We start from the raw sequence: 27,715 nt of genomic DNA, 5'->3' as shown, positions 1-27,715 counted from the left end.
ATTAAGATCATTGCGAGGCTAATCGGCGACAACATACGACGTAGTACGACATAGTTTCAAATTCAAGATGTTTGTGACTTCCCTTTCTTCCACCATCGTTATTTTTTTTTAATAATATTTAGCTGGTACCAAGTGAAAGAAACTGGCCTCGTCTACAGGGCTGACAAATAACCACAATTAAGATCATTGCGAGGCTAATCGCCGACAACATACGACGTAGTACGACATAGTTTCAAATTCAAGATGTTTGTGACTTCCCTTTCTTCCACCATCGTTATTTTTTGAATAATATTTAGCTGGTACCAAGTGAAAGAAATTGGCCTCGTCTACGGAGCTGACAAATAACCACAGTTAAGATCATTGCGAGGCTAATCGCCGACAACATACGACGTAGTACGACATAGTTTCAAATTCAAGATGTTTGTGACTTCCCTTTCTTCCACCATCGTTATTTTTTTGAATAATATTTAGCTGGTACCAAGTGAAAGAAACTGGCCTCGTCTACGGGGCTGACAAATAACCACAATTAAGATCATTGCTAGGCTAATCGCCGACAACATACACGTATGTATGTCGTGAGAGTGCTATCGCTAAACCATATAAACATTAAAAGCCTTAACTCCATTGACAAACGACATGAAATACATTAGACTTGACAGTGGATGTTAGCAATAACAAAAGATTTTGAATTGAAAATTTCGTAACTCACCTTTCCAAGCACAAGATAGATTCCTGCCGAACGAGGACCTGTTTCACCCAACCAGCAACGAAGTATTTATAAGCCTCCAAGCTCTTGAAGTTTTTCAGATTTTCGTGGGAATAGGCTGATTTTGTGTGGACAAGATAATTGTAAATATCAGCGTAGCAGATGTCAGGCAGACAGGGCGAAGACAGTGGGTCGAAAAACATCGATTTGGGCATCAAATATGGATCTGGCGACTGTATAGAACGAAGCTTTTCCTCATAACGCCTTTTATGCAACAGATCCAGTGAGTTTGCGGCATCAGAAAGCACCGGGTCTTCCATGAAATGCATTTTAAATTCCGCCATCGATTGAAAACAGTGCTAATACAGAGTCAAAATGACGGACAAGTGGGCGGAACCATACAGCGAGCACGTGGTTTTATGACGTTGGTGGGTAGGCTCTATAATTACACAATGCTCATTGTGCTGAAACCCATAAAATCAGTCGCACCCAAGCGCCAGCAGAGGGCGACAAAACACAAAAAAACACAAGTAATAAGTAGACATGACACTGCTGTCATTTTAATCTGTTTGAGCGGGGCATGTGCATTAATTGCGTCAAATATTTTAATGTGATTAATCCAAAAAAAAAAAATTACCGCCCGTTAACGCGATAATTTTGACAGCCCTAATTTTTATTTATTGATTTTACTAAATTTTAATTTTTAGTATCACACAGTCAAAAAATGTGTATTTTTACAGTATGGATGGTTTTTTTTACACTTTATTGTAAGTTTATCTATATTACTTTTTTCTTTAATATTAAAAAGGACACAATGTTATGCAGAGGTGTACTTATAATAATGATAAGAATTTTATAGACAAATTATACTACAGTATATTTACAGTGGTGGCAGAGAGTTTGGGAGGGGGGCGCGGAACATTTATGTCTTCCTGGGGGGAGGCGTAAGCCGCGTAACAGAAAATAATTTAGAAGCACTGAGTTAGGGTTTTGATGTTTAAATTTTTTTTTCTTTCTTTAAAATGCCCTCCTGTTCAAAATTGTTCTTCCCCTAGAAAATTGAGATTTTAAGCTTTCCAATGATGTATCACACATGCATATAGGCCAATTTTGAAATTTGGGCAAATTGGTGGTCTCAGAGCGGAACTTCAAGTGACGTGAGTGTTTTCCGCCATGAATATATTTTATTATTCGTTCATAATTGGTTGTTTGAATCGGAATTTGTAGTGAATCAAAGAAATTGGCTATTATTATTATTATTTTATTATTAAAGAAATTTGAAAGAAAGAAAAAACGACAATGATCAGCTCGTTGATGACGTAAACCCACATTACTACATTTTCATTGGCTGAGATGCCTTTAAACCCCCCGCCCCCACCAGCCAATCAGAGAGCAAACCAAAGAGCTATGTACTGGTGTTGCTGGGTAGACAAATCGAAAACGACGTAGTTCAAGTCAGAACAGCGGTGGACTACCGATTGATTTAGTAAGTTTTGAGAAAATGCACACCACTTGACGCGTTAAAGACGTAGTATATTTCATTGCATTGTTAGGAATGAAAAAATTCGACACATTATATGCATTTAATCGCGCATTTTTTACCCCCTTTAAATGACGTAGACGATGAACTGACGGCAAACTGCACATTTACATCACTGGTATTCGAATTATTGTTGCTGTCCAGTTGTCAATGTATTGCTTATCTGTTTACGCTTGTCTGCGGGCAGTCGTGCAATGCTATTGCTAGCTATTGTTTATCAACAGTGGGACTTTGAATGAAGGGAACGGTGGGGGTGGGCCTCTGTTGCGTTGGTTCGTGTCTGGGCATGTTTTTTCGTCTCATATCTGCTTTCTGCCCTTGGACATCACAGGTTTTCACCAATTTTTCTTTCGGCCTTCTAACACCTTTTGACTATTGTCGGACATGGCAACTGACTGCGAGGCCTGGCTCAACTCGAACCCCGTTGGTGAGTGTGAACCACTCCGAATCGTTTGAACTGCACCATCAGCTGTGTGTAATGGAGAGACGAGAAATGGCACTGTACGTGGAAGCGGTCTGCTGACTTTTCATTTCCTGCAGAAGCGATAAATCAATCGAGGAGGCCGATAAAATGACAGTTATTCTTAGTTGGACATTTATTTATACTTCCCAAAATGGCTGTTCGATAGACACTTGTGCAGACGTGTTATCTATTGTTCTGAATTTCTCTGTTAGTAAAAATAAACTTGTCTGGAGTGTGTAAACGTCACTCATATGAAGTTATGTCGTAATGCAATGTGATTTGTTATCTACAGAGGCATTTCAAAATTAGAATATCATGGAAAAATTGATTTATTTTCATAATTCCATTCAAAATGTCTTATTTCCAGTTCATAAAACTGACAAAAACATGATCAAGATTTCCCCCCAAAAAGTTAGAATGCTGTAGGGAAATCACTAGAGTTGTCGATAATGACTTTTTAACCGATAACTGATATCCCGATATTGTCCATCTCCAAAAATCCGATACCGATATATGCCGTCGTGGACTTGATGTATAATGGCTAATCGTATTGTGATGCCCCATTGATATGGAACTACAAGAATGCCATAAATAAATCTAAAGATAAATAAATGAATGAATTATTAAATAAAACAAATAAATACATGAGAATATAAAAGTATATTTTGTCATTTCCTTTTTTTTAAGTGTCAAACACAAACGGTGAAAAAAACAATAGCAATATTTTTCTTTGCCTTTGTTTTTGCCTTTGCTTTTACCAAAAGGAATGGTCTGTCAATCAAATGGCATTGGGAGGGGCTTTCCATACAGGAAAGATTTAGATACAATGAAGAGCAGAACTATTTCCACTCCTTGTGATTTTGCAAGTTCACCCACTTAGAAGTAGGTAGAGGTCTGAAATTTCGATCATAGCATCTATGATTGAAATGCATAATTTCCACTTATAGAAACACTTTTTCCAGTACAGTCGTCCTGTCCCCTTTGCCGAAAAGCACCCCAAAACATGATGTTTCCACCCCCATACTTCAAAGTGGGGATGGCGTTCTTGGGATTGTACTCCACACACGATGAGTAAAGTTTGCACCAAAAAGTTCTACTTTGGTCTCATCCATAGGCGGAGTTTGACTTTTGGGCCGGGGGGGGGGGGGGGGGGGGGGCACAACATGTTGATGACCCCAAAATGCCGTGTCAGCAATAAAATTAACTTACAAGAATATGTATCATAATAAGTTGAAAATGAGCGTTTTTTGTTTCCCATCATTCTTGAGGGGAATTTTAAATCAGGCTGCTTAGGACAGCTATACTTTTTGCCAAGATCATCATCCATTGAATATGGTACGCCCGCCGGTGTCGTGCCAATGTAGTTACCCCGTCAAAAATTGTATCCCCTAGGCGGAGCCATATGCAGGTAGATTTGTGTCTTCATTATTCGATTAAAAAAAAAATTGTTTAAATGCAAAAATAAATTTGAAACCCCCAAAAATGCATTTGAAAGCTATTTTTCTTAGAATTTTTGGGGGGATTGAAGTCTTTTTTTTTTTTTTTTTTAATTGAAGCAACTGATTGAAGTAATGTTTTGCGTTTGGGCCACATTTTGGCTAGGACATTTATGTCTTTATCATTCAATCCAAAATAAGTTGCTTCAAACAAAAAATATATATTTTCAAACGAAAAATCACTTCAATCAAAAAAAAAAAAAAAATTCAATCATAGAAAAAAAGTTTTTCTTTTTCAAATATTTTTATTAAATTTTTCCATGCATATAAACAAACAGAAATTTACAAACAAGATAAACCCTCCCCACCCACAACCCCCAATATCCTGGATAACTATAGTATTTAGGCAAACAAAGAAAAAAAGTTTTTGAATGCGAAAAAATATTTGAAACACAAATATTTGCATTTGAACACATTTAATTTTTAATTAAAAAAGTTTTCTTTTAGAATTTTTTTGTTTGTGTAGGGGCCATATTATGGGTAGGACATTGGTGTCTAAGTAATTAAATCCCCCAAAAAGTTTCTTCAATCAAAAAAAAAAAAATTTTTCAAACAAAGGTAAAATTTTTTTGAAAAATAAAATTGCCCTCCCCGAATTTTTTTCTTTTCTTAAATAATATGCAAAGCAAATGACCGTCTAAGGTGCGAGTCACATGATCTGTTGGAAAAACTATTTTGACCCAATTAGGGCTGCAGCTATCGAATATTTTAGTAATCGAGTAATCGACTGAAAATCCTATCGATTAATGGAGTAATCGGATAAAACATATTTTTTAGGTAAAGAACAATTATAAATATACATGAGAAAAAAAAGACATTTCATTTAATATTGAACCATTTTAAGTCAATCAATGTCATTATTTTTTATGTATATTGTTGAAAACAGCCAACAATTGCTTCTCAGATGTGACTAGAATTAAAAAAAAAAAAAAAAAAGACCAATTCACTGCTTTCACTACAAAAACTTTTAGATCTTATAAAAAAATATACTATATATTTCTTACCTAAAAATGCCATTACACTTGATAACACATATAACTTAAATGTTAGGTGTTTTTCCCACGTGTTTCAATTGAATTTCCATTTGTGTCAAGTCATTTTTAAGTTCTAGTTAAGTTTTAAGTTAGTCTAAACTGTAAGTCCTGATAGGATTTTGAGTTATTGCAGTGTTCAAATTAAATGTACTGTAACATATCAGGTTATAATATGTTGGGGATATTTGCATGCGTTCCTGAATGCAACGCGTGACGTGCGGGGGTGAGGGAGGTGTGGGAGAGCGAGAGACGTGCCTTCCTGTTGTTGTTGTCGTTCCACAAGTTCCCAAAAAAGAAATAATTGCAACCTAACAAAGCGGGTCACTCTTTGTCAATGTTACAGTATGATGCCTGCTGTATTGGAGCACATTAGGGGCCAGTGCTACTTGGTGTTTTATCCAGCAATGACTACTGAGCTAAAATTGACAGTTAGCTTTATCATATTTTCATTTTACACCCTCATCACTCTACAGCGCTATGTTTCACAGATTAAATAAAGCCTGTGTGTAAGACACGTTAGCCACGCATCGACAGTGGTCTTAATAGAAACCTAGCCCTCCGCAGGGCTAACGTTACGTACGTGAGTGAGTGACAGTAACGTTAATCTTATTTATTAGCGCTGAGAAGTGTACTGCTTTAAGATGGCGGCTGTTTACTAACACCGCTGACTCTGTCATCTTGCATCTAGTTCAACATACATGTGATATCTATGAGACTCATCAGATGCTACCTGCTACCACCGCATCATGCGGGCTAGTTTTTAGCAACGACGGCGTAGTTTGTGGCGACTGTCGGCTGCAGAAAGGTTTTTTATATATTTTTTTTATTGCTTCTTCCTCTGCGCACGTGACATCAGCGCATTGTCCCGCATTAAAAGTAGTCCGGGCAAAACGTGATGCTTAGAGCTGGCAAAATTAAACGATTCCTCAAGGTGAATAAAATTACTCTGATCAGTTTTTAAACTCGAGTTACTCGAGTTACCCAGCTCTAGACCCAATTTAAAAATATCTTTTTTGTTCATTTACTAATTTTTGTTGTTTCCTTTAATGCTTTACAACTTATATATATATATATATATATATATTAGGGATGTCCCGATCCAGGTTTTTGCACTTCCGATTCGATACCGATATTCTTTTGCACTTCCGATCCGATACTGGCCGATACTGATACCGGCCTATCTGAGCATGTATTAAAGTTTAAAGTTATTTAGCCTCCTTACTTAGTTGTCAGACTCATGTTGAAAAGGGTTTTAGTACTCTTGATAACAACTAGCCAGCTGAATTAGGTGAGTTTGAATAACACACAACGGTTGGTAACAAGAAACTGACCTGTTTATTCAGTGACAAACACAAAACATTATAAATAACAAACAGAAATGGTATAGTCAGTCAGTAAAACGTGCAAATAGTATTGTAAACTGTCAGTGGAAAATCCCACAAACCCCCCAAGCTATTAGATGCTTTTAATGTTTCATGTATTAGTTACAATAATTGTATAAAAAGCCTCTCAGGTTTAAATAAACGTCTATTTCAGTATCAAGTTAACATTTTAAAACGGTAAATAAAATACTCAAGTCCCCATTCTGTATCAGCAGCTTTAAACTACATTCAATTAATTTAATTTAGCGAATCAACTGCTAAAGTTGTTAAAATTGCTCCCGTTATTCCATAATTTCCCTTCTGTCTACTTTTAACATGTGAAAGTTTTAAAACTGTTTTGAAGATAGATTCAAGTCAAGATTTTGCCGATTTAGGAGTATTTTAGATAAAAAGTTAATTACGTTCGCTTGAAAGGTTCACTACAACAGCCTACAAGGGAAGTCTGCTTTAAGATGGCGGCTGTTTACTAAAGGACGTAGTTTTTAATGCACGTGTTGCTAACTGTGTCGAGTCTGTCATTTTGCATCTAGTTCTATATACATATGATATCTAAAAATCAAACAATGCGATTTCTGGTTTTTTTACACATTCTGTCTCTCATGGTTGAGGTTTACTCATGTTGACAATTACAGGCCTCGCTAATATTTTCAAGTGGGAGAACTTGCACAATTAGTGGTTGACTAAATACTTATTTGCCCCTCTGTATAAGATCTGACCAGCCCTTGTTCAAAGGCAGGAGGCGGAACACTTCTTCATTCGCTTTGAATGCAACATGCATAACCAAAACAAATGATAAAAAACGAAGCCAATATTATGTGATATAATTTTAAAATGTTTTAGACATTCTACAAATCACCATTTATTTCTCAAACGAAAAAAAATCTTTTTCAGACTGAATAAAATAAATGCCCTTCTAGTGGTTGAAGCGCTCTTCATTTTTGGCCCACAGTGTCACAATTAAGCAGCTTTTTTAATATTTTAACTCAACAGAGGCCGACAATGTGAGTGACTCCGAAGACGAAAGCAACGATGGCGTACCTATAACCAACAAGATCATCAACAACGAGATCAACGGCAATTGGGTGTTGTCGTCGAGCAGCAGCATCCAGGAAGCGCGACTCAAGGCCAAGGCTAAGCGGAGGCTCAGGAAGAACTCATCTAGGGATTCTGGCAGGGGGGACTCACTTAGTGATAATGGAGATTTTGTCAGGGGGACAGCGGTGGCTCCCACCAGCCCCAAGAGCAAGCTGCTGGACAGGAGGTCCAGACTGGGCAAAGGCAGAGGTCTGCCAAAGAAAGGTAAGCCCAATGTGTAAAATAATAAACTCAGAGGACGTTGTGAACGCATTAGAAAAGTTAGTGGGAAAAAAAATCCAAGGCACCCTCCACGACTTTGGATTTTTATTCTTCTCTTTCCATATAATCCTCTTAATGAAGCTACTTCTTCTGGAATTTGGAATAAAAGCTACAAAAAATAAGCCAAAGAATGATTTGTGCAATGTTAAAGGGATATTTTGTATCGACAAATACTATACAGTAGGGTTGGGAACCTTTGGGTGACTCACGAAATGATATTATTGGCAATACAATGCTCAAAATATGGCGATACAACAATTGTCGATACATGGATCAGGAAATCATTCTAGGATATTCTACAAAACTAACAAACAGAAAAGCTATTTTAATCTTTCTGCTGTGAATTGGAATGAGTTTATCACTACCAGACGTCAATCCATTTGAACACTTCGAAAGAGATGGACGTCGATGGCTGTCAGTGGCAGCCAATGCCAAGCAGTGAGTTAATTTTGGGGCATTTCACGTCATTTCCTGTTGATTTTCAGTCCCTTCCTGGTCCTTTTGGGGAATTTACGGATCATTTCCTGTTTCTTTTGGGCCATTAACAGGTCATGTCATGTTGATTTTGAGTTACTGAAAAGGAAGTGACTCTAGAATGTCCCCAAATGAATAGGAAGTGACTCAAAATTAACAGGAAGTAACCTTTCAACAGAGGTGGGTAGAGTAGCCAAATATTTCACTCAAGTAACAGTAGCGATACTTCAAAATAATATTACTCCAATAAAAGTAGTCATCAAAAAAATGTACTCGAGTACAAGTAAAAATATTTGGTGAAAAGAATACTCAAGTAATGAGTAACATTGTGAGTAAGTGCTTACATTTTTTTTGTTTTGTTTTGTTTTTTTAAACGTATTTTTTTTCTCAACAGTTTTCTAAATGAACGGTTATAATGATACTGTACAATAACCCATTACATAACCACATTAAGCCAAAGAAATACACACAAAAAAAATCATTGAATTCTGCCAAGAGACAAAAAAATGACAGAAATGAAGCATTATTCGTCCAAAGAGCATGAGTACTCTCTAGTGGAGAAAAAAATAGTTCCTAGTTTGAATAGTGAATAGTTCCTTCATAGTAACTGTTATGAAATTATAAAGGATCATATCTCCATTTTTCCGCGGTCAATCGGCGCCACATAAAAGCTGGGAGAGAGGTTTAAATCTGCGCTTTCGAGACATATTGAATGCAACGCTGTATAGGCTGCAGCTATCGATTATTTTAGTAGTCGATTAATCGATGAACTAGTTACTTCAAATAATCGAGTAATCGGATAAGGAACAGGAAAAATTAAAATACCTGAGCTGAGCCTCAAACAGTATAAAAAAATAAATCTATGACGATCTAAGTCCAACAAAAGAACAATTGGCTAACTTAAATAGCAAAAGCCCGCTAGCTTAAATGCTATAAAATGCTAACGTTTTTTATTTTTATTTTTTTTTTTACAATGCTCCTAAGAAATGGTTCAGACACATATTCCCACAAAAAAACGGCTAAATATATCTATAAACTAAATTAAACATGCATTAAAAAACATTAGCTCAAACAAAAACTTAGCTTACGTTGGTCTTTACAGGGAGCAATTGGATTCAGCCATGTGAAATGATGCAGACCAGAGAGCAGTGTGTCCACCCTAATCAATAAAACTAAATGCAAACACTTTCCAAATAAACCATTACAACTAGGGCTGTCAAAATTATCGCGTTAATGGGCAGTAATTAATTTTTAAAATTATTCACGTTAAAATAAAGTGAAATTAAAAACCGTTCAACCAGATTAAAATGACAGCACAGTGTCATGTCCACTTGTTTATTGTTTTTTGGTGTTTTGTCGCCCTCTGCTGGCGCTTGGGTGCAACTGATTTTATGTGTTTCAGCACCATGAGCATTGTGTAATTATTGACATCAACAATGGCGAGCTACTAGTTTATTTTTTGATTGAAAATTTTACAAATTTTATTAAAGCAAAAACATTAAGCGTGGCTTTTAAGAACTACTAGTCTTTCTATCCATGAATCGCTTTAACAGAAGGTAAATGTTAATGCCATCTTGTTGATTTATTGTTACAATAAACAAATACAGTTCTTATGTACATTGTGTTGAATGTATATATCCGTCTTATTTTTTCCATTCCAACAAAAATTTACAGAAAAATATGGCATATTTTATAGATGGTTTGAATTGCAATTAATTACGATTAATTAATTTTTAAGTTGTGATTAACTTGATTAAAACTTTTAATCGTTTGACAGCCCTAATTACAACACCACTTTAATTAAACGAATATTCGGAGCAGCAAAATTTAATTCGAATATTTTTTTCTAATCGAATACTCGAGTTAATCGATTAATCATTGCCGCACTAGCGCGCTATCTTAAATACTTCATTCTTTACGGTGCTTTAAAGACACCACGTGATTGAACGGGCTGGCGTGATCATAGAACGGCAAGCTTGCGTCTAAATGGTATCATGGAGTCATGTGATTATAGTTGCGATGTCTCATTTGGGAAACTGGTAGAGCTACTCTTGCCATCACTGGCAAAAAACAAATCAAATATGTAGAATAAAGAGGAAAAAATATAATGACTCCTCTGTAGCCCAAAGTAGCGGGGTAAGTGTAGCATTTTTTCTTCACAAATCTTCTAAAAAGTAAGGCTTAGTAAAACTACTCTCAGAAGTACATGCTTCTCAAAAACTTACTCAAGTAAATGTAATTGAGTACCTGTAACACATTACTACCCACATGTGCCTGTAAAGGCCCTAAAATAAACACAAAGTGACCTGTAACTGCCCAAAAGTCTGGCTGTGAATGCTCTGGTTTTAGTGATGGCGCTAGACGTCCAATCCACTTAAAATGATTTGGATGTCTTGCTCTATCAATGGCAGCCAGTGAGCTAACATAGACCCTATTCCAATGAATATTTTGGTAGCAACCTGTTGGTTTTTTTCCTATAGAACAGTCACACCTTTTTTGAACGATATATCGATTCTTGGTGGGAGCATATCGATAACCTTTTGGGCTACAAAGTATCGCGATATATCGCCTTTTGGATTATATTGTCACACCCTACTGTATAGTATAGTCATTTTCATGCAAACCCACTATGCTGTGTAAAATTTCCAAACATTTTTCTTCAATTTTGTTCACAGGTGGGGCTGGAGGCAAGGGTGTTTGGGGAAGATCCGGTGAGGTGTATGAACCGGAGCAAGTAGATGTGAAAGACCCAAACTATGACGAAGCTCAGGTACTGACAGCAAAGTTGATCAACATAGTAAATAAAGAATGTGCATACTGTATAGTATTTTTTTTTTCTTCAGTTTACAAAAGGAAATCATGGTGAATAATTTAAAAACTAAATATGTGAATTATGAGCAGTGTTGTTAATCTTACTTTAAAAACGTAATTAATTACAGTTACAAATTACTTCTCCCCAAAAGTAATTGTGTCAGTAACTCTGTTACCTGAATGTAAGAGAAATTAGTTACTTGGCAAAGTAACTAGTGTTACTTTTTTTTTTTTTTTTTTCCATTCCAAAAAAAAAAAAAAACATAGGTCACACTATGTGAAGTTCAAAGGGTTTTTGGAGCAATTTGCCCTAGCTCAATTCTTTACCCTAAACTTAACTAGAAACAGGGGTATTGCAGATATTGCAATAACTAGATAGTAACCTTTGCTATGTCTGGAAGTCATTTCACCTTGTAAATCAACCGTTAAAATAGTTAAAACTGCTCCCGTTATTGCATTAGTTCCCTTCTGTCTACTTTCAACATGTGAAACTTTTAAAACTGTTTAATCATTTAAAGATAGATTCAAGTCAACATTTTGCCAATTAATGTGCATTTTAGATAAAAAGTTACTTAGGTTCGCTGGTGTGGCTTAGGTTAGCCACACTAAGCCACAAAGTTGCTAACCGTCACATGCTATTGTTTAGCCACAGCTGGATTCATTGCCTCATTACTATTCATCTTTCACATACCCGCTGGAAACAGAATTGTCGTTTAATTCATCTGCAGGCGACCGGAAGATTGATTTTTGATTGATTGACAATTTTATGACACAGTGCGGGTGCGCACTGGTCCTCATGGGAAATGCAGTCTTCCTTAAGGCAAAACACTACCACTAAAGTCCACCATTGTCGCTAAAATCAACCAAAACTGAAAAGTGTTGCTTCAATAACGATAGCAACCTCATTAGATTGTGTACTTAATATGTCGACCATTTTTCTCCTATAGTATTCTTTGGGAACACAAATATTTATTTTAATTTGACTTTATGTATCGAGCTGACGCAATTAAGAACAGTTACTTAGCCTCAGACATTGGAGTAAAAACAAATAATAATGATTTGTGAATGCTTTGTTAGGAAAACTGTGTGTATGAGACTGTGGTCCCTCCACTGGATGAGAGGGACTTTGAGAAGACAGTCACCCCCATCGTGCAGGAGTATTTTGAACACGGAGACACAAATGAAGTTGCGGTACGTGTAAGGAGCACAATCTAACAACAGCATAAAGGCTTGAGTTTACAGTGTTTATATCGCACTCCTTGTGTAGGAACTGCTTGCAGATCTAAACCTGGGGCCCATGAGAAGTGAAGTGCCCTCTCTAGCTGTATCGTTAGCCCTGGAGGCCAAGGCAAGCCAGAGAGAGCTGACCTCCAGGCTGCTGGCTGATCTCTGTGGGCCTGTCATATTCCGCAGTGATTTGGAAAAATCCTTTGATAAACTCCTCCGAGAGCTTCCGGATCTGGTGCTGGACACGCCTGGAGCGCCGCAGGTGAGTATTTCTCTCAAACCGATTAGAACTGGTTCGTCTTGTGCATCCCTAAATATCATTTTGGCATCACACAACCAAAACTCCATCATTAGCTCATTAACTCCCAGCCATTTTCACCGGAGCAAGGCCCATCGCTCCCGGCCGTTTTACTGGATTTTGACTGATTTTGCAAGGCCCGCAGAAAATTCAGTTCTATTGCTATATAAACATGGAACCCACCAAAAGAAAGATTAGACTCTCTTCTTTCAGCAGGAAAAAAAGTTTGTTCATATATTTTTCCATTCTTTAGAAATCAGCATTAGAAAATAGCTTAGTTTGAGCAATTTTCCAATTTCTGATGAAAAAACAGAGAAATTGAGCTTTTTGTGAAAGCATACATTTTAAAGATAACTTTAACAAAGCTATTTTTTGCTTTATTTACATCCCAAACATGTGAATAATGTTTTCCTTTTACAAAATAACATAAACAACAAGACAAATAGAGCTTTTGATAGCAAAGTAACAATTTATTTACACATAACTGAGAGATGACACTGTTTTTGTCGCGACAGCCACGTAAACTTTACCCTCATTGCCGCCTGTCTCATAAAGATGGATTTTTTTGAGTCTCTGCGGGGTCTGCTCGGCGAGCAGCACGGACTCGTCCGCAGCACTGGTGGTCCTGGTCGTTCTGCTCGGTCGTCCAGCGCCTGGCATCCCGGGCGTCCTCTCTGTTGTTCTGCTCGGTCATCCGCCGCCTGGCACCCTTCCGCCGGCCGCGCTGCCCGGCCGTTCGTTGCCGTTGAATCGGGTTCTTGCCAAATGCGCTACTGCCCTCCAGTGGCCAGTTTTATTGCTTTAAAATTGATTTTCAGCTTTGTGCTTTGGAGCTCAGTTGAATCAGAACCCAGAAATGTCTCTTATGAACAAAAACGTAAAAGACCAATGAATACATCTTTGGGACACTGAAACAATTAAAAATAGAACGTATTTATACGTTTTTGGGAGCAATATCACCATATGTGACTCTGTTTATAATGGAATAACAACCTTTGTTTCAGCAGTTGGTGCTATTTGCTTGTCGTTTATTAGTAAAATATACACATCAGAACCAACATACAAGTTATCTGCTCTGTGTTGCCAGTTGTTATGAAAAAAAAAATCCCACGGGAAATTAGGAATTTGTGACTGGCTCAGATTTTCACCATAGAAAAAAAAAAAAACCTCTTTAACATTCATAAAAAGTTAGATATTTTACAATAAAACTCAAACTGAGTAAAACAACTATTTTTTGATGGAGTCAGAGAAAGAACAGAAATAGATCTGGTCATTTTCATGTTCTTTTTCAACATTTATTAGGGGTTGTAACAACCAACTGGTTAAGTCATAGGTCAGTAACCTCAGATACTCAAAGAGCCATTTTCAGTCTCCCGTCAAAATAAAAATACCAGGAGCCACAAAAACCCCTTGACATGTAACATTTTAATGAACTGCAACAAAAAACATGTTTTTTTAGTTTAACTATAGTTTGCTTATTGGCTGTAGTATGATCTTCAAATTTAATATTGTGTTTGACAACTGTACAATCCAATTTAAATTCAAATGAAATGCTCGTTAACTCATTGGTTGCCATTGACGGTGATAGCTGTCCGATTTTGAAGGTGATAGCTGTCCAATCTTGAAATGGATTGGACATCTACTAATTATAACTTAATTTCAATTTATAGCAGAAGCATGAAAAGACCTTTCACCGCCCTTGCTGACATGGACTGTGGGTGTCCGTGTTGGTAGGGGCAACATTTTCATCAAAGTCGATGCATTGATGTTATAACTAGCTTATTTCTCAACCGATTATTTTATCAACGTCAAAGCACCTACAATTTTCTCAGTGCCTGCCATTAGACGTCCAATCCATTTAATCTTCTTTGCTTTTATCTGTTTGTTTTTTTTTTATTCAGAATGAACAGGAGGGGTGCTGAGATTGACCCTTGGGGAACGCCACAGCTCAAAATCCATTCCCAGTTAAAATGGACTGGACTACTAGTGATGAACTCATTAAAACTCACGGCGGAAGAATAATTGTGTGTCTAACATCGTCAATGGCACTGAAAGAAATTCACTCTTACAGCCACAGGTTGCAGACCCCTGGGTTAAGCCAATCGATTGAAATGCAGAAAAGAGTTGTGCCTTTTTGTGGAATGTGAAATTTTTCAGGCCCCCCCCCCCCCCCCCCCAAAAAAAAGTCAAAATTGCTCTGTATTATTCATCGCTATAGATCAAATGTAACAGATTGTGTTAAATGTGTACATAATATTGACACTTTGAATCAATCGAAGGGCAGACTAGCTACTGTATCCTCAATTAACATCAGTAATGCAAAGAATCAGTTCTATACGTATCTTAACCATCACCAATATAATTTAATCACAATACATCAAAAAAGACAAAAAGTAGAGTTAATTCGTTTGACTTCGGACCCATCAGAACTGTAACACATTTGTTTCACTCAACTTAAATGTCATAGTATTAGTTTTATACTTCAGAAATTTTGTTCGAGCATATTATTGAGGAATGCATGTGCGTGCTTGCTCTGAAGCACAGACATGAGATCTGTGGTCATTGTCTGGCTGTGAAATGAAAATGCAAGCTCAGCAGTGTGCTCTATTAGTGGCCCTCTCCCCATGACCCCGTTCTCCCTGTCTCCGTTGGTCTCACTGGTTCTTTCTCACAGATTTGTATGTGTTTATAGGCCCAGTATAAACCTCCTTCTGTATCCATCCCGCCTCTGATTCTCACACATTTAAAACACACAAATTGCCTTTTGTTATTTTTGCAGCAGCCAGTCAAGTCAGCACCAAATCAAGAATGAATTGACTCTCGTCTGCACAGGAACAATAGTCACAGTGCATGCAGATGCCAGGGCAACAAAGCCAGTTCTTTCGATTACCGAAAATCACACCCCTACATACAGTCTGTCATACATATCATACATATATACATACATATCTGTCATTTTCTTGATGTATTTGTGTCAAAAATACGGTCTGCTGTCATTTTAAAGTCATTTTTTGGTAGGATTTTTTAGCCCCTTTAAAGGCAGAAACACTATACTAATTTTGATCGTGGGAGTTTTTGGGAATCGAGCTCAGGTCATGTGCACGCAAATCTGTTACGGGACATTACCTGTTGCTTTGGTCCATGCATCCTCGTGTGAATGCCCCTGACTTTACCATGGACTGGTTGGTACATCTTAAATGCGTAGATTTTGGATTACATGCTAGTTTTTGGAATGTTCACGTAAACTGGAATACCCAGAGAATACAAAGGGTGACCACGTGAACTTCCCGCAGGACATATTGAGACGAGATTCAGACATGCTAACTCCTTTCTGACATGAAATATGAAAAACAAGTTAACAACCTCAGGTAGTCTAATTTCCATCCCATTCCAACAGTCCCTTTAAAGTTGAATCATTTTCTTGTTTTCTAGCTAATTGGCCAATTCATCGCACGCGCCGTTTGTGACCAGATATTGTCAAAGAGCTACATTGAGAGCTACAAAGGACGAGTTGGCTGTGAATACACAAGGTATGTGATTAGAAATATTTGTATCATAACCTACTTACATGGGGTAAGTTGCTAAAAAGTTTCCTCGAGTTAGAGTAATGGGGTAAGTTGCTAAAAAGTTTCCTCGAGTTAGAGTACTGTTACAGAGGTAGTTAACAGTGTTGTTAATCTTACTGAAAAAAACCTACCCTAATTTACCCTTTACCCTGAAACAACTGTTAAAAGTTGTTAAAATTGCTCCCATTATTGCATTAGTTCCCTTCTCTCTACTTTCGACATATGAAAGTTTTAAAACTGTCTCATCATTTAAAGATAGATTCAAGTCAAGATTTTGCCGATTTAGAAGTATTTTAGATAAAAAGTTACTTAGGTTCGCTAGGAAGGTTCTCTACAACGGAGCCATCCTAAAAAGTCTACTGCTTTAAGATGGCGGCTGTCTACTAACTCATTTAGTGCCATGTCTGTCATTTTGCATCTAGTTATATCTATGTACAGTACATGTGATATCTACCATGTCTACCATATCTACCACGGGGCCGGATGTATGGGGGGGCCAGGGTGGGCACGGCCCACCCAGACGTGAGTCGTGCCCACCCAATCAAAATGACGGTGTTCTGTTATGTATAAAAGATTGATGGGTTTTGTGATTGAATACCTGAGTTTCTTTTACATCTTATAAGCATCATCTAGTGGACGCCTTAATTTATTGCATCTCATGCGCACTTTATTTGAATGAAACTGCAACACGGAAGGGACGATGTTCAGTAGAGAATCAGATGACGACGGCCGCAGTCAGTTCGCACCGTCTGTGTGACCACTTTGCCTTGAATTTTAAGTTGCATCGCCGGTATTTATTGTTTAAATGTGTTTAAAAACGTAAATATGTGAACTGTGTGTACTTCAGTGCAAAAAAAGTGAGAGACAGATTCACTTAGCATGAAACTTGTGATCTGCTAATTACCCACGAGTTAGAGGGTCGGCAAAATTTGCTAAAGATAGTGCAGTACATATGCGATTTCATATATTGTGCATATTTTGTGTTGAGGTGGTTGCAGCTCAACGTTGCATTTGTAGGAAGAATTGACGGAGAATAAGTTGTCTTTTAGCCAAAACTTGGGCGTGTTTAATTTCCACTGACATGCGGATAAATCCTCTCTCATAGCTGTCTTCACAGGCAATCCCACAATTCTTTATGAGGTAGTTGTAGATGTTTCCGAACTCCACTGCAGACAATTCCTTTGGAATGTTTATCCAGCTATCAGCTGCAACTTTGTATGGGCAGATTTGCAGGCCAATACACGCTAATTTTAAGTAGTATTGCCTCCTCGCGTCTGTCGGCAGTGACTCGTGGTAATAATAAGTCATGTTTAAGACGTTTTTATGAAAAACGACGCAAAACACAGCTGAAAATTATGAATTTTAGACAGCGTTTGTCTACGGCTGTTTACCTGTGCGTGCCCCCATCTCAAAATGGCGACACGTTGCCATGCGAGATGACGTCATCATAGCATCATGCCGACTGCGAAAATAAGTAGATAGATGAAGAAAAAAAAAAAAAATGCAGCCTCAACGGACACAAGCCAGTGTCCTACTTGCGCCGGTCCCAAACCCAGAGAAATGCAGAGAGTAAAAAAAAAAAAGCCTGCATTGTGGGTGCCCCCTCAAGTTTTCTTAGTGCCCACTCTGGTGGGTCAACCTAGATCCGGGCCTGATCTACCATAACATGCGGGCGTAGTTTGTAGGCTATCGGCTACAACATGTATTATTGGAGCTACCTAGCATCGCGTTTGCTCAGCGTCACAACTTTCTTGCCTCCTCCCCACTCCTGCTCTGCTTTGTCGTCTCGGTGAGTCAGTCTCCCTCAGACTTTTCGACCAATATAGTAACACATAGTAACGCATGCCTTTCCGTCCTCCGTAACGGTAACTGTGTTGCCAAGATGAGAAAAGTAATTAATTATATTACCCACTACTGAAAAAAATAACGCCGTTATATTGTAACGCCGTTATTAACAACACTGGTAGTTAATCGTCGAGATCTCAAAGATAGTCTGGCCATTTTTCTTTGGTTTGACACACCAGGCAACTTCAGCGGAGGAACCAATCTCAGAGCCCCCTTTAGCCTTTCACCAAACCTCCCGGCACTTTTTTTGATAGCTGTCCCAATCCGATCACGTAGTCTCACGCTCCCTCCTGCTGCTTTTCTTGGTCAGGCAGTACACTGGAGTTGCTTGTTAAAGTTAACTATGATTGACAGACATTAAGATTAGATCTTGCCAGAGATACATGGAAGCCGAAACTTCAAACTTAAACTGTTGCCGTGGCAACTCATTGTGTGTAAGTGAGCGGATTTGAGTGGACTCACTCAATGAAGCATTTAATAAAGACGACCATTTTTCTGCTTTATTCTTGTTTGAAAATAATTCGGTGGGACAGTATCATGTTTAAAACTTGTCGTACCGTAATTTTCGGACACTAAGCCGCCACTTTTTTCCCTCATTTTGAAACTTGCCGCTTATAGTCCAGTGTAGTTTATTTGATTTTTTTTTTTCTTTATTTGACAGCGGCATCATAAGACCATCATAACTGTGACATGACACTATCATAGGCATTAATGAATGCTTATGACAGATGTCATTAAGTATCATCTGGCAAATTATGTCACCAACTCCATTTATGTCCAGCTCTGATCTTTTACATCATTTCAAAGTGAAATAATTTCCTGGACGACACTGAATGCGCATGGCAGTGTCATGTCATAATTATGATTGTCTTATGACAGTTTTATGGGGCCACTGTCAAATAAAGTGTTACAGAATACCAGATCTAGCGATTAATGAAACAACTGGATGAGTAACTGAAGAAATAATTGGCACAGAACATGCAATGGATGCTAGGAGGAATGTTGGACGACAATAGTGTTGAAAGCAGGTGGCAACAGAGGTTGACTGTCTCCCCCAAGGAAGCAGTGATGGCCAAATGAAGAGTCTTGAAGCCTTCATGGTGCTTCATTTGGTCTTATTAGAGTCTTATGATGCCGCTGTCAAATAACGTGTTACCATTTAATATCTTTTGGTGTAAATATCCCCTAATACAATGAGGACAGCTGGCTTATAGTCAAGTGTAGCTTATCTATGAACAAATACTGTTTTCGTGTCAAATTTGGTGGATGGCGACTTAGTCATGTACGCCTTAGTGTCCGAAAATTATGGTTATTATTACATTTGAAGCGCTTAAAAAACATTTATTCAAATACATATATGGCGGAAAACACAGAAAAGACTGGAAAAGCAGTTTCTGCTCTTGCACTCTTCTTTAAAAGAAATTGCTGTATTTTAAGCCAAAACAATTGTTGTGTTTGATAGAAAACAATGTCTATATGCTGCCATAGCAGATTCATGGCGCATTAAACCCCCAAACTATTTTTAATTTGCTCGTTTTACTCTGAAAACCCCCGTTTACAGACATTGTGCAACTGCTTTTGTTTCAACTCAGCCATAAAACGATCGATCGGGTCCGATCACGTCATTTTCAAAGTATCGGAATCGGCAAAAAAATATCGGCCATGCCTTTTTTTAATATATACAGTGGGAAAACCCATTGACAGTGTATCAAATACTTGTTCTCCCCACTGTATATTTTAATTAAATCGTTTTCTAATTGTATTTAACGTTACAGACATAATATGTTACACTTATCCAGAGTCTTTAGTTTAGGCTTAAGGTAGGGTTATCAAATTTATCCCAATAACGGCGGTAATTAATTTTTCAAAAAATGTATCACGTTAAAATATTTAACGCAATTAATGCATGCACTGCACGACCCACTCACGCATTGTCGCGCTCCATCTGTAATGGCGCTGTTTTGCCTATATAGGGAGCTAAAAGGCAACGTAAAATGTGTAGAGTAAATTTTGGCAGCCTTTGGAGCCTTATTTTAATTGGCTAAAGCCTTACAATCCCTCTACCTACGTTTAGAAATATCATGGGAAGCAATGTGGGGAAGCAAGGTAGCAATTGATCTTTTTCTTAACACCTTGTTATTTCCCAATGCAGAGAAGATATATCAATTGATAGCACTACGCACAGTCATGGTTCCACTTCCCATCATGCATTTGGGCATGGCCTTCAGTATCATTTACTGAAAGCTCATCAAATACACTAGATGGCAATATTTAGTCACCATATACAAAGTCACAAGTCTTTCTATCCGTGGATCCCTCTCACAGAAAGAATGTTAATAATGTAAATGCCATCTTGAGGATTTATTGTCATAATAAACAAATACAGTACTTATATACTGTATGTTGAATGTATATATTCGTCCGAGTTTTATTCATTTTTTTCTTTATGCATTGCCAAAATGTATATGATCGGAAAAATTATCGGGAATGATTGGAATTGCATAAAAAAACAATCGGATCGGGAAATATCGGGATTGGCAGATACTCAAACTAAAACGATCGGATCGGGAGCAAAAAAACATGATCGGAGCAACCCTAATATTTATTATTCAAAATGTCATTTTTAGCTTAGATTCATTAGTTGATGTCTAAAATATCGTTAAAAAAAAAAAAAAAAAAGACTTGAAAAATTATTCACAGTGACGTCACAATGAAAAAAAATGGTGTCTGTAAAAAAAAGTCACGGATATTTACCTCATAAGTATCGCTTAATTGTTTTTTTTTTTTTTTTTTTTTCCTGTCGCATTTTTTCCAAAATGTGAGATGATAAATAATCGATCCAAACAAAGAAAAATTGGGGGGGGGGGCTTAAAAAGGTAAATATATGAAAAAGAGAATCTCGACCACTCCTTGATGTCTGCGATTTCTGCATCGCGACCCTTGTTATATAACCATGTTTCACCCATAAAATCCCCCCAAAATCCGGCTGTGGCCATCCACAGCTGTGTCTTGACACTCGATGATACATGCCACATGGAGCTTTTGGATCGAAACAAGGTAAGTACGCGATAATATGCTGTTAAAATCATGGCGTCTTTAATTCTGCTCTCACCTCCAGTTAGGGTTTTGCTGTTAAATTTTTATTTATCTTTTTTTACGTAAATTCCCTCCTGTTCAAAATTTTTCTTCCCCCAGAAAATAGAGATTCAAAGCTTTCCAATGATGTATCACACATGCATATAGTACAATTTTGAAAGTTGGCTAAAGGGGGTCTCTGAGCAGAACTTCAAGTCACCTGAGTGTTTTCCGCCATATAGATTTTTTTTTTTTTTTTTTTATCATACTTTTGGGGAAAAAGTGAAAAAACATGTCTTTCATATATCTCTCTCTATTGCTGAATCTGAATAAATACACTTAACGCGCCCCCAAGAAAAAAACGGGAAAAAAATTTGCTACTTCACGGTTTTTCACTTTTCGCGGCGAGTTCTGGTCCCCATTAACCGCAAAAAACGAGGGCTCACTGTACATATATCTTTGATCTTGCAGGGCGGCTCTAGACCGGGCAGCTGTGCTTTTGAAGATGAGTAACGGTGGGGTTCGTATAGACAACCAATGGGGTACAGGTGGAGGTCAGAGACCAGTCACACAGCTTGTCAAAGAGGTAAATTAGCCCTTCATATCACCTCTTTTGTCCAAGATCTTTGGACGTAAAATGGTTGGAAAACTGCTGTTATATGGTAAAACACAACATGTTTTTTTTTTTGTATGATGTCAGATGAATCTCCTGCTAAAGGAATACATCCTTTCCGGAGATAGTAAAGAGGCAGAGAGGTGCCTAAAAGAATTGGAGGTTCCACATTTTCACCATGAGTTTGTCTATGAGGTAAGTCAGATGCTCTGAGTGGTCAGCAACCAACAGACTTGACTCAGAATATGACATCTCTTTTTAAGGCTATAGTAATGGTATTGGAGTCCAAGGGAGAGAAGACATTCAAAATGCTTCTGCCACTTCTTAAGTCACTCTCTGTGTCCTCCATCATCACTGTGGACCAAATTATAAGGGTAGGGTCCACCTGCTGTTTCATTTATGTGCTTTTCACTTGTCTAAATGTGTTTTTTTTTCTCCTTAGGGCTATGAAAGAGTTTATATGGACATAGCTGAAATTAACATAGATGTTCCTCGTGCGTATTTCATCCTTGAACAATTCATCGAAAAGAGCTTTGATATGGGAATCATTGATGTAAAATTAAGAGATCTTTGTCCTAGTAGGTAAGTACATATCCCTCCATTGCCAAATTATTAAAATGTACATCAACCAGATTCCTAGAGTTGGGACGGTTTACAGATTATGAATAAAAACAATGTGGAAGTGAAATTGGTACAAGTAGCAATAAGAGGCTGGTCTTCTAAAGAAGACATTGCATTTTTCAACATGATAATGCCAGGCCAATTATCATGGTTGCATTGGAACCAGGTATTCAAATGGCCAGGCTTCGGTCCAGATGATTGACCTTTAAAGTGCATGTGACACGAAAAAGCATGTTTATTTCATAATACACGCGGTATTTTATGCTCCTGAATTATATGGACCGCTTGGATGTGTGTGGAAGCGATCGCTATATTTATTTAGTTTTTTTAATCCCGCGCCATGAAAATGAGTGACTTCCGGCTTCGGTCTTGCATTGAGGAGGAGGGCACTGTGACATGTACGGGAGAAGGAATCCTCTTCACTATACAGACGTACTGTTGTGTATGAGGACTAAGGATTCAGCTGATTTTTCGGATTAATAAATTTATTTTTCGCATCACGCCAGCCAAACGGCTGCATAAAAATTTTGCTGTATGAGGGAGAGGCGTGTGCGCCTTTTTGGGGTTTCAAAAGGTTCCCATTCACCGTGGATATTGGCCAAAACGAGCCCTACTACTGTGGGACCATTGGACTTACGAGGAAGTGAGTAAACATCTTGTTTTGTATTATGTCAAATACAAATACAGCGATTACAAAGTAAACACTACAAACTTTCTTTAAATAAAGGACTACTTACGTTTGATTATTGATAGGCATGTAAAAAGCTCTCCTCGTGCACATTAGCTGCACAACAACTGCAGCCGCCATCCTCCGGGGAACGAGCTGTAAATTGCTCTCTGCCGGGCGGTTTGCCGATCCGCAAAGACAATTGACAACCCAGTTGTCATGTCAAATAATCAGGGCTAGTTAGGTGTGATTTTCTGCTTCAAAGACTTTGAAATAGGGTTGTTCCGATCAAGTTTTTTTGCTCCCGATCGTTTTACTTTGAGTATCAGCCGATCCCGATATTTTCCGATCCGATTGCTTTTTTTTGCTCCCGATTCAATTCCAATCATTCCCGATAATTTTTCCCGATCGCATACATTTTGGCAATGCATTAAGAAAAAAAATGAATAAAACTCAGATGAATATATACATTCAACATACGTAGTTAAGTACTGTATTTGTTTATTATGACAATAAATCTCAAGATGGCATTTACATTATTAACATTCTTTCTGTGAGAGGGATCCACGGATAGAAAGACTTGTGACTTTGTATATTGTGAGTAAATATTGCCATCTAGTGTATTTGTTGAGCTTTCAGTAAATGTTACTGAAGGCCATGCCCAAATGCATGATGGGAAGTGGAACCATGACTGTGCGTAGTGCTACCAATTGTTATCTTCTCTGCGTTAGGAAACAACATAAGGTGTTAAGTAAAAGATCAATTGCTACCTTGCTTTCCCACATTGCTTCCCACGATATTTCTAACCGTAAGGAGGGGGATTGTAAGGCTTTAGCCAATTAAAAGAAGGCTCCAAAGGCTGCCAAAATTCACTCTACTCATTTTACGCTGCCTTTTAGCTCTCTATATAGGCAAAATGGCGCCATTACAGATGGAGTGTGACAATGCGTGAATGGGTTGTGCAGCGCATGCATTAATTGCGTTAAATATTTCAACGTGATACATTTTTTAAAAAATTAATTACCGCCGTTATTGGGATAAATTTGAGAACCCTACCTTTAGCCTAAACTAAAGACTCTGGATAGGTGTAACATATTATGTCTGTAACGTTAAATACAATTAGAAAACGATTTGATTAAAAAAAAATATATATATATATTAAAAAAAGGCATGGCCGATATTTTTTTGCCGATTCCGATACTTTGAAAATGACGTGATCGGACACGATCGATCGGCATCTCTACTTTGAAACATCACTCGGTTCGGGTTAGCATGTCGGCTAGCTGTCACGCCTCTTGGTTTGTTTATTCTCCGAAGCCGGGGAAGGGAAATGACATATGTCCGATTTAAGTATCATAAAATATCGTTCGGGAGGTGCGACAGTAAAGTTGAAGTCGACAGTTTTGACCATTATGGAGTAATTTTGCCATGTCGTCCTGAATAAGTGCATTTTTATTATTTCATATTCCATTTAGCACAAGACTGTTATTTGTCATGACCATGCCATTTATTTAGCAGTTGGGGAAAATACTTGGATAAAAAGAATATCCTGTAAAAATATTGAAGTAAAGAGACAGAAACAATGACATTTTGCAGATCTCTTCGTCGCGTTTTCCTCGTTGTGAATAGTTCCCCCTCGACGGGCTGACTGGTCCTTCTCAAGCCATTTATTTAGCTATTGGGGAAAAATACTTGGATAAAAAGAATATCCTGTAAAAATATTGGAGTTGAGAGACTGAAACAATGACATTTTGCGGCTCTCTTCGTCGCGTTTTCCTCGTTCTGAATAATTCCCCCTCAATGGGCTGTATAGTAAAACCGATGAGCCCAGTCTCCCGCTGACGTCATCCACCTGTTGGGGACGCTTGAGCGCTATAATGGTAGGCGTGGCTAACCGGCAGATTAAAAGACTAATTTCTCGTCATATGCGCTTTGCTAAATTGTTGTATATAGTCGAATTGTCTCAAAATATGATTCTAATTCACATAATAATGCTATTTAAGACTTTTTTTTTTTTTCTCCTGTCGTATGCTCTTTAAAGAACATTTGGGGCATAATAAAGAGGAAGTTTCAACAGAGGCCCAAGACAGTTGAACACTTCAAAGCCTGTACAGTAGGGTGACCATATTTTGATTTTTAAAAAAGAAGACACTCAGCCCGGCCTCGAGGGCAGCGCTCTATATCAAATACTTCATTTTTTTACGGTGCTTTAAAGACACCACATGAATGAACAGGCTGGCGTGAAACTAGAACGGCAAGCTTGCGTCTGATTGGTATAATGGAGTCAAGTGATTATGTGACGTCTCATTGGTGAAATCGGAAGAGCTACCAGAGTAATACAGCAGGCCCATCTATACTCTTGGTATCACCGGTAAAAAATAATCTAATATGTAGATTAAAGAGGAAAAATGTAATGACTATTGTGTAGCCCAAAGTAGCAGAGTATGAGTAGTGTTTTTTAATAACCTAGAAAAACTACTCTTAGAAGTAATTTTTTCTCAATTACTCATGTACATGTACAAACCAAATGCCAGTCAACCTTCCACTGGGCAAACCGATGTCTCCTCTCATTGAATAAAGCCTGTAAATTGAGGGCAAACCAGTTGAAAACGCCACTTTGCCTAGATTTAGTCAGCGTACAAAATAGGGCTCTTTCTTAACCTTCACCGAACCCAAGGCTTACTCACCTGGCTCAAACCCAGGTTAAGAACCACTGATCTATACTCTCTACTGAATAAGATCATGATATTTGGCACTTCCACATCTGGGGGATGATGTGGCTCAGTGGTAGTGTAATCGTTCCCCAACCCCAGAGGTTGTGGTTTCGATGCTCCCCCCTCATGCTATACAAGTGTAACGCCATCTTTGCGTTCAGTTTTTATTTACAATTTGTACATTGTCCCAACAATTTTGGAATCTGGTTTATATTTGTGTACAAAACTTATAAATATCTTTCTTTCACTCGTCAGGGGCCGCAAGAGATTTGTCAGCGAGGGAGACGGGGGTGTCATCAAAACTGAAAGCTAAGGAGAGACACGCTTTGAAATTTTCATGACTTTTTTTTTTTTTTAACTTGGATATTTTTCGATTTAAAGGTAAAAAAATGTGACCTATCACAGCAAAATGGGTCATGTTAACCCATTTTTCAAAACTGTTTTGGCGTATTATAAAGCTTTCCTTTGACATAGCAACCATTTAGCTACGACGTTGCATTTCCGAGAAAATGCGACTTATGTTGGGTGATCCGCAACTAGCATGTTAGGCTGCTAGCAAAAGGCTAATTTTATCACTGGAAATATTTACATCTTTCCTGCCTTTGCAAAAGGGAATGATTGTTTTTTAGATAATTTCTGACATCTTGGAGTAGCTTTTACAAAAGGCAATTTCTGAACACTTCATGGTGTTTATGGAACATTTAAAAAGGACATTTTCGGCTCACATCTCATTTCTCTGCGTGACTTCCAAGTCATTTTCCTATGCTAGGTTACAAACGCACTTTTGAGACTGACGCTCTTTAAGTACTTCGTTCCCTTGTTTCAACATAAATAGTAACAAGCTAACCTTGAAAGTGCCACAACTCTGTGTCAGTCATTCCATGTTATGATGTTAAGTATTGACAGAGTTCACTGCCACACCTTTTGTGTTTTAAGGAAGCAACCGTTTGTACACATGACTGCTTTGTGTCAAAAGCTTTATAAAGGTGTAAAGAAGAAAAGGGGAGGTGTTTTGTTCTATGCCATACAGCCCCCCGTTACTAGCTGCTCTTTCTATGCCGTGTGACTCATTTCTTTTATTGAAGGTCAGGTTCTGGCATTAGAGTGTTTATTTTTATATCAATGTGTGATTTACTGTGTTTCTCCCTGTTTGTTCATTAAAAGAACTATGAAGAACGACTTTTTTTATTGAGGCATTATGAATAATTTCAACATAAAAGCTCTGCCTATAACACTAAAACCAATAAATATAAATACTGATCAGTCCATCCAAGGTTTGCAAAGTATTATCAATGCATCTCACTGCTGGATTGTTCATAACTAACTCTCTACTGCGACTGCTTTTTCATGGCTAGTTCTTGTTGTTTAACAGCCTCTTGAGCCTCCATGTGCATCTTCTCCAGCTTCTCAAGTGTGACCGATTTGAGTGGGAGCAGTTTTGGCTTGCAGAGAACCATGGTAGGGACGTCTTCCATGGAAAGCTGCCCTGTGACATAATCAGCCAGCAATATCAGGAACAAATTCATACTTTCTATGAGCTAAGTAATTCAATACTGTATTTGTGTCATAAAAATACAGCACCACATTGAGTTTTGCCTCTTAACAGGTTATCCACAACAGCTTCACAAGTACGTTTTCTATTTCAAAAAATGAAACTAAATTCACTTAGATCCGAATTGCATTGCATTTTTACACATAATAATACCGTATTGGCCCGAATATAAGACCACCCTGATTATAAGACGACCCCCTCTTTTTCAAGACTCACGTTTGAAAAGACTTTTCGAACACCAAATTAATTTTTATACGGAAAATAATTACAGTACA

At 37.9% G+C, this 27,715-nt stretch overlaps 1 protein-coding gene across 1 annotated transcript; it reads left to right on the top strand.

Annotated features, from left to right (window-relative positions):
• The first annotated feature begins 2,063 nt into the window (after positions 1-2,063).
• pdcd4b (programmed cell death 4b) lies at positions 2,064-27,180 on the top strand. Its single transcript, XM_057842679.1, has 12 exons — positions 2,064-2,192; positions 2,578-2,673; positions 7,612-7,920; positions 11,127-11,221; positions 12,340-12,453; positions 12,530-12,751; positions 16,220-16,317; positions 21,745-21,859; positions 21,974-22,081; positions 22,150-22,260; positions 22,329-22,468; positions 26,144-27,180. Exons 2-12 carry the CDS (start codon positions 2,631-2,633, stop codon positions 26,199-26,201), a joined length of 1,413 nt encoding a protein of 470 aa, XP_057698662.1. The 5' UTR covers positions 2,064-2,192; positions 2,578-2,630; the 3' UTR covers positions 26,202-27,180.
• Positions 27,181-27,715: the final 535 nt, after the last annotated feature.

This window comes from Corythoichthys intestinalis, chromosome 8 (genome assembly GCF_030265065.1).
Source record: "Corythoichthys intestinalis isolate RoL2023-P3 chromosome 8, ASM3026506v1, whole genome shotgun sequence".
NCBI lineage: Eukaryota > Metazoa > Chordata > Actinopteri > Syngnathiformes > Syngnathidae > Corythoichthys > Corythoichthys intestinalis.
Note: the sequence above shows the minus strand (reverse complement) of the source record. Positions and strands in the feature narration are given on the sequence as shown.